The sequence below is a fragment of the Pan troglodytes genome, chromosome 20 (assembly GCF_028858775.2).
Source record: "Pan troglodytes isolate AG18354 chromosome 20, NHGRI_mPanTro3-v2.0_pri, whole genome shotgun sequence".
Lineage (NCBI taxonomy): Eukaryota > Metazoa > Chordata > Mammalia > Primates > Hominidae > Pan > Pan troglodytes.
In genome coordinates, this window is record NC_072418.2 from 42571112 (window position 1) to 42578846 (window position 7735).

Genomic DNA, 7735 nt, shown 5'->3' on the forward strand with positions numbered 1-7735 from the left:
CCAGCCAGGGATACAAGAGCAAAACTCTGTCTCAAAAAAAAAGAAAAAGAAAAAAAAAGAACCTGGGGTCTTCCACAGCCCGGTTACCTGTCCAAAATGCCACTTTGGGCTCGGCATGGTGGCTCATGCCTGTAATCCCAGCACTTTGGGAGGCTGTGGCAGGAGGATCACTTGAGGTTAGGAGTTCAAGACCAGCCTTGCCAACATGGTGAAACCCCATCTCTACTAAAAATACAAAAATTAGGCCGGGTGCAGTGGCTCACGCCTATAACCCAGCGCTTTAGAAGGCAGAGTCGGGTGATCACTTGAGGTCAGGATTTCAAGACCAACCTTGCCAACATGTTGAAACCCTGTCTCTACTAAAAAAAAAAAAAAAAAAAAAAAAAAATTAGCTGGGTGTGGCAGGCGCCTCTTCAAGCAATTCTTTCCTTCAGCCTCCCAAGTAGCTGGATACAGGCGCCTGCCACCATACCTAATTTTTGTACTTTTAATAGAGATGAGGTTTCACCATCTTGGCCAGGCTGATCTTTAACTCCTGACCTTGTAATCCACCAGCCTTGGCCTCTCAGAGTGATGGGATTACAGTCGTGAGCCACCGCGCCCGACTCTCCTTGTTTTCTTTGTATTAAAGATTATTGGCTAGGCATGGTAGCTCACACCTGTAACCTGGACACATTGGGAAGCTGAGGCAGGAGGATTGCCTGAGGTCAGGAGACCACGCCTGAGCAACATAGTGAGACCTGTCTCTACAAAAACAAAAATTCAGCTGGGGGTGGTGGCTCTCGCCTGTAATCCCAGCACTTTGGGAGGCCCAGGAAGGCGGATCACTTGAGGTCAGGAGTTTGAGACCAGCCTGACCAACACAGTGAAACCCATCGATACTAAAAATACAAAATTAGCATGGCGTGGTGGTGGGTACCTGTAATGCAAGCTATTTGGGAGGCTGGGATTGAAAAAAATAGACACCCACAAGGATAAGCCATATATCCGCCAAGGTCTGCAGCCACTAATGGCCCCAAACGACTGCCATCTCAGCTTTGCCTGCACACTGGACTCTACTGGAGGTGTAGAGACAGAGACCCCCTGCCTTCTGCTTCCACTCACCCAAACCAAGCCCAGCACGACCACTTCTGGGGAGGGTCAAAATCCAGACTGGCAATAGGTCCAGGATGTTTACTGATTTCTGTCTGGTTAAACATCCAATACCAACACATAAGGCCACACACAGTTCTTGAAACTTTAAAATCCCTCAAAAACTGTTTATTATACAAGTGAATTTTGAGTCACGATGGGCTTATCGGTAGGATTTCTGGTAGCGAGCACGGGCACCAGGGCCTCCAAACTTTTTGGACTCGCAGCGACGAGGATCAGCTACCAGCAGGGTCCGGTCATACTGGATGAGGATGTCTTTGATCTCCTTCTTGGAAGCCTCATCCACATCTGGCAAGAAGAGCAGGGACGAGGATTTAGATAATCACACAGAGTCCTTGACTTGATCCCCACACACCCACCTACCTCATGGGAAGGACCCATGCTCACTCACATTTCTGGTAATAGGCCACCAGGGCTTTGGAGATGGACTGACGGATAGCTGTGAGAAAGACACACAATTTAAGGGTACAGGAGCGCTGTGAAGGCCTCCCTCCCAGAGCCACCTCCCCCATGCGCCCAGTTCCTGGGACTCACCATAAATCTGGGCCACGTGACCACCACCCTTTACACGGACACGGATGTCTACACCAGCAAATCGCTCCTTGCCGAGAAGCAGAACTGGCTCCAGCAGCTAAAGGAATGGGGAATGAACAGGGATTTAAGTTACATGCTGGGCAGCTTAGCCATCTCACTGGGCTTCTTGTTTCTGTGGCTTCTGCCACCACTGGCCTTCAAGTACTAGTGGATGGGGGTCAGGGTGTCACTCCAAGCCCCTCTACAGACCCAGAGAAGAGGAAAGTCAAAAAAGCCAGATGTGAGACTGCTGAAGTGATGTTAAGAAATATAGGCAAGGTAAAGGGAACAAGATCTGGGCTCCCTCCTACTTGTGTCCCTCACTGGACCTCAGACACCCTACCTCTAAGACTGGTTCTTAGAAGGCTGAACAGTAAGCATTCCAATAGCTTCTGAAACTCCCAAGGCTGTTTCAAGCAGTCGAAAGCCATCCCTGGACTGTTCAGGTGCCTTTTCTATTTCCCACCTGAGCTCTCTGCCCTTTCTTTGAGCCTCACAGGTTTCCAGAATTACAGTACAACCTGTCCCTGGTCCCTAGACCCTTCCCAGCTCCAGGTCTTTTACCAGTGCCTCTGTCTGGATACTTCCTTTACCTGCTTTCAGCTCACAGGTCTCCTTCCCCAGTTCTGACCACTTTGGATCAGCTTCTGGTATTGGGCCCAGTCCTTCTCCCCAACTAGGCTGGCAGGTCCATGAAGGCAAGACCTGAAGTCATCTGGATCACTGCTATGTCCCCAAAACTCAACAGAGGGTACACATACAAATCCTTCAAATACAGTGACAGCCAATAACAGTAACATTCAACATCTGCTACACAAAGGAAATCTCAGAATTTTTATTAAATTCTAGGCCAGGCATGGTGATCACACCTGTAATCCCAGTCCAGGCAGAAGGATCACTTGAGACCAAGGACCAGCCTGGGCAATAAAGTGAGACCCCACGTCTACAAAAAAATATTTCTCAAATGAGCCAGGCGTGGTGATGTGCCTGTAGTCTTGGCAACCGAAAGGCTGAGGTGGGAGGATCTCCAACTCAGGAGTTTAAGGCTGCAGTTCATTAGGATTGTGCTACTGCACTCCAGGGTAGGTGACAGCAAGATACTGTTCTTAAATAAGAACCTTATAACTCAAAAAAAATTTTTTTAACTGACCCTGCAATGTAGATATTCTTTCTTTTAAAAGTAGTAGAGTTCAGAAGGGGCAGAAATCAGACTCTGGTTTCTTTCCATTCTGAGCCAAAGAAATTGAGAGTCCCAAAAAGGGAACAGAGGAACCCCTTTTACAAGCAAGCATTTAAACAGACCCAAATTCGGCCGCACACGGTGGCTGACGCCTGCAATCCCAGCACTTTGGGAGGCCGAGGCTGGTGGATCACCTGAGGTAATGAGTTCGAGACCAGTCTGGCCAATATGGTGAAACCCCGTCTCTACTAAAAATACAAAAATTAGCCGGGCGTGGTGGTGCATGCCTGTAATCTCAGCTACTCAAGAGGCTGAGGCAGGAGAATCGCTTTAACCCGGGAGGCGAAGGTTGCAGTGATCCGAGATCGCGCCACTACACTCCAGCCTGGGCGATACAGCGAGACTCCCTCTCAAAACAAATAAATAAAATAAAAAATAGCCGGTGTCCCTTCACCCTTTTGGTCCCCCCGCCCCAGTTAGGTGAGCTTCCTAACATCCCACTTTTCAAAGCAACCCCTTAATCTTCAACACCCCCATCTCAGCATTTACATCTTCTGAACCCCAAGCCCAGCTCTATTGCCAAATACCCCACTGTTCTACACCCAACACAACTTCTAAACATCCCGTTGCTGATACCAGCCCCCTCAGCTTTCAAGAGCTACAACATCTCTGTCTCCAAGAGTCCTCCATCCACTCAACGCCGGTGCCGGATCCCAGCACCTTGTACTGTAGCGTGCGCGGCTCAATCATCTCCAGGGGCCGCCCGTTCACCTTGATGAGACCATTGCCGCGTTTGCAGTGCGCCACAGCTGTCGCTGTCTTCTGTAAGATACATGAGAAACAGGGGCCCCGTGAGCTCCGGCTCCAGCTCCCATGTTACCCCCTAGATTCCTGCCCACCGACCTCTCCCAGACCCTGGACTTCTCCTTCCCCTCCCCTTCCGATCCGGCGTCTGGCTCACCTTGCGTCCGAAGACCTGCACCGACTGCAGCGGGCCCTTGGACGGCATGGCTCCGAGCGTGGACTAGACAACCTCACCGCGCGGCGCCGCAACTGGAAAAGGAAAGCTAGGGGCCACCCTGGCCGCTTTTCAGGGTCTGCGCAGGCGCCTTGAGCACTGCGTCGCGACGGGAGAGAGCTTTACGGCTTCTGTTGCGGCTAACGGGCGGGGCGTCTGGTCAGCGGCGGGAAGGCCCTTAGGCGCTCAGAGCGGGCGGGCCCTGTGAGGCGGAAGGGGCGGGCTCTGTGGGCGGAAGGGGCGGGGCTTGGGAGTGTCGTGTGCGGACTGAAGGGAACGCTGCTGGAGTGTACCTCGCGTCTTCTGTAGTCGACTGCCGCAGCTCTTCTTTGCATTCTGGCTCTTTAATAATCTCCCTTAGCCCTTTCTTTAAATCAGTTCCCACCCTCCCACCACCTGTAATCTTTCTCCCCTCTGGACTCCCTCCTCCCCGAATCCCCCGCATCAGAATCTTCTCTTTGGAATCTACTGCAAGAAATCTGGCAGGATTCTCAGATTAAGGACTTCCAGAATCCTATCCTCCCTAGAATCCCCCTCCTTGGGGATCCTCTCCCAGAATCCTTTTCCCCTCAGAGCCCCTTCCCCTCAGAATCTCCCTTTCACCAGAATGTCCTTCCTTTCAGTTTCCTCTTCCCAGAATGTTTCCCATCCTTCTCTCAGAAGGCCAACCCCAAATGTCCCTCTTAAGAGTGCTCAACTTAGACCCCCCTTTTCCCTGAATCTCCCTCCGTTCGGTCCTCGTCCCCTCAGTCACCCTTCCCAGAATCTTTGTCTTGTCAGGACCCAGTACCCCTGGAATCTCCCTCCTCCAGAATCTCCCTTTCCCGGCAAATCCCCCTTTCCCGGCAAATCCCCCTTTCCCAGAACACCCCGCCCCGCAAATCCACAAAAACTTTTCTCTCAGAGACCCGTCCCTCAAAATCTACCTTTCTCCTGAATTTATTTCCCTTCCGAGACTCCTCTTCCCAGCAACTGCCTTCCCTGGAGTTTTCCCTCCGTTAGAATCCCCCTCTCCTAAGAGACCCTCCCCCAAGAATTCACCTCTTCCCCGTCCCCACCCTAGAATCTCTCTCTTTTTTCTGAGACGGAGTTTCGCTCGTTGCCCAGGCTGGAGTGCAGTGGTGCGATCTCGTCTCACTGCAACCTCCGCCTCCCGGGTTCAAGAGATTCTCCTGCCTTAGGCTCCCGAGTAGCTGGAATTACAGGCGTCTACCACCACGCCCTGGTCGTTTTTTGTATTTTTAGTAGAAATGGGGTTTCACCACGTTGGCCAGGCTGATCTCGAACTCCTGACCTCAGGTGATGTGATCCGCCTCGGCCTCCCAGAGTCCTGGGATTACAGGCGTGAGCCACCACGCCCGGCCGAATCTCTCTCTGTTTTTGTTTTGTTTTTTTTTTTTCTTTTTTTTGAGACAGAGTCCTGCTCTGTCGCCCAGGCTGGAGTGCAGTGGCGTGATCTCTGCTCACTGCAACCTCTGCCTCCCCGGTTAAAGCGATTCTCCTGCCTCAGCCTCTTGAGTAGCTGAGATTACAGGCATGCACCACTACGCCCGGCTAATTTTTGTATTTTTAGTAGAGACGGGGTTTCACCATATTGGCCAGACTGGTCTCGAACTCCTGACATCAAATGATCCACTCAGCCTCCCAAAGTGCTGGGATTACAGGCGTGAGCCACCGCGCCCGGCCCCTAGAATCTCTTTCTCCAGAATCTCCCAGTCATCTTTTTCCTCTCCCCCAAATCACCCTCCACTTAGGCCTCCTCCCCACAGAATTCTCCATCCCCAGCCCCCCAACCCCACCTGAGGAACCCCAGGATTGGGTTGTCCTCTGGTTCCCCGGCAGATGTCCCTGCATCTCACCCCATCAAGAGTCTCCTCAGTGAAGAGGTTCCTCTCTCAGAGCTAGAGGGAGCCCACAGTTGCCTCAGTTTCTCTGGCAGTACAGGGTCTGGGAACCAAGGTTCAAAAGGGCGTCGTGGTGCACCTTGCCAAAGAGGGTGGAGACAGGGAGACACTGGAGGGCAGGTCTGGGGCCAGAGGGAAAATCCAGCCCGGAGTCCAGCTCTAAAAGGGGGAGGGGGGAGGGGGCTATTGGGAGGGAGGAAGGAAGTACCCAGAGGCTGACCGGGAGGGACACAGACACAGCCCAAAGAAATGTAGGCACAAGTGGAGAAGAAGAGAAAGATGAAAGGCCAAGGGAGAAGAGGAGGAGAAAAGGGAGAGACCAGGACAGTCAAGAGATGGACCCCCAAAACAAGCCCAGTGACAGATTTAGAGGCAGAGAGGCCAACCCTCAGACAAAAAAGAGATAAAGGCAGGCATAATGTTTCCAAAATACTTGAGACAGAGGCCAGGTGCAGTGGCTCACACCTATAATCCCAGCACTTTGGGAGGCCAAGGCAGCAGGATCACTCGATCCCAGGATTCAAGACCAGCCTGGCCAACATGTTGAAACCCCGCCTCTACTAAAAATACAAAAATCAGCTGGGCATGGTGGCAGGTGCCTGTATCCCAGCTACAAGGGAGGCTGAGGCAGAACCACTTGAACCCGGGAGGCGGAGGTTGCAGTGAGCTGAGATGGCGCCACTGCACCCCAGGCTGGGCGACAGAGCAAGACTCTGTCTCAAAAATAAATAAATAAATAAATAAACTGTGTCTCAAAAATAAATAAATAAAATAAATAGGAGAGCAGAGACCTCAAATATTCACTTGCAGACACAGATAAAGGCTACCACAGGTGTTTTCCAATGAAGACACAGGCAGATGAGAGGATGCATACATTCTACCTGTACTTTTTTTTTTTTTTTTTGAGATAGAGTCTCTCTGTGTCACCCAGGCTGGAATGCAGTGATGCAATCTGAGCTCACTGCAACCTCCGCCTCCCCGGTTCAAGTGATTCTCCTGCTTCAGCCTCTGGAGTAGCTGAGATTACAGATTCTCCTGCTTCAGACTCCTGAGTAGCCCAGATTACGGGCCTCCACCACTACGCTTGACTAATAATTTTTCTTTTTTTTTTGAGATGGAGTCTCGCTCTGTCGCCCAGACTGGAGGGCAGTGGCTTGATCTCAGCTCACTGCAACGTCAGCTTCCTGGGTTCAAGCAATTCTCCTGCATCAGCCTCCTGAGTAGCTGGGATTAAAGGCATGCACCACCATGCCCAGCTAATTTTTGTATTTATTAGTAGAGACAGGGTTTCACTATGCTGGGCAGACTAGTCTTGAACTCCTGACCTCAAGTGATCCACTTGCCTCGGCCTCCCAAAGTGCTGGGATTACAAGTGTGAGCCACTGTGCCTGGCCACTAATTTTTGTATTTTTTAGTAGAGACAGGGTTCCATCGTGTTGGCCAGGCTGGTCTTGAACTCCTTACCTCAAGTGATCCGCCTACCTCGGCCTCCCAAGGTTCTGGGATTACAGGTGTGAGCCATAGCAATTGGCCTAGCCTGCACTGTCTCAAGGGCCTGTTGGGCAGGGGAGTTCAGGTTCTCTCGTCTCTCCAGATTGATCTTCACACATTTGCTACGTCTCGTATCGTCCCTGAGCTTGGGAGTCAGGGAGCGCTCTGACCTAAGCCCTCCTGACTTTGGGGTCACCATCTTTCCCCAGCCTCTATGGGCACACTCCCTGAATTATCTGTGGCTTGAGTGGAGCAAGCAGGGGATGGGATGGGGGGTGGAGGGGGAGTTCCCCTCACCCACTTCAGCCTTCCAGTCTGCTCCCCCTTCCTGTACCTCTCTCTTCCAGAACCCCAGGCCAAGCACCAGAGAAGGCCTGGGAGTGAGCAAGGTGCCCATGTTGCTTCTGTGGATCATCC

The 7735-nt window shown here is 51.8% G+C and overlaps 1 protein-coding gene across 2 annotated transcripts; it reads right to left on the minus strand.

The window, feature by feature from the left end:
• Window positions 1-1228: 1228 nt before the first annotated feature.
• Window positions 1229-4111, minus strand: RPS16 (ribosomal protein S16). 2 transcript variants are annotated; one of them, XM_512651.7, is made up of 5 exons: window positions 3867-4111; window positions 3626-3727; window positions 1687-1783; window positions 1544-1591; window positions 1229-1440 (listed from the first exon to the last, which is right to left on the minus strand). In XM_512651.7, exons 1-5 carry the CDS (start codon window positions 3912-3914, stop codon window positions 1295-1297), a joined length of 441 nt encoding a protein of 146 aa, XP_512651.1. In that variant the 5' UTR covers window positions 3915-4111; the 3' UTR covers window positions 1229-1294. The 2 variants fall into 2 exon arrangements, with proteins under 2 accessions (XP_512651.1, XP_009433846.1); XM_009435571.2 differs by having other exon boundaries at window positions 1544-1783; window positions 3867-4025.
• Between the last annotated feature and the right edge of the window lie 3624 nt (window positions 4112-7735).

Coding starts and splice junctions, on each gene's coding strand:
- RPS16 (XM_009435571.2), bottom strand. CDS start 3,914: ATGCCGTCCAAGGGCCCGCTGCAGTCGGTGCAGGTCTTCGGACGCAAG. Junction 1,784..3,625: donor CGCGCACGCTACAGTACAAG/GTGCTGGGATCC, acceptor CCATTCCTTTAG/CTGCTGGAGCCAGTTCTGCT. Junction 1,441..1,543: donor GGTGGCCTATTACCAGAAAT/GTGAGTGAGCAT, acceptor TCTTCTTGCCAG/ATGTGGATGAGGCTTCCAAG.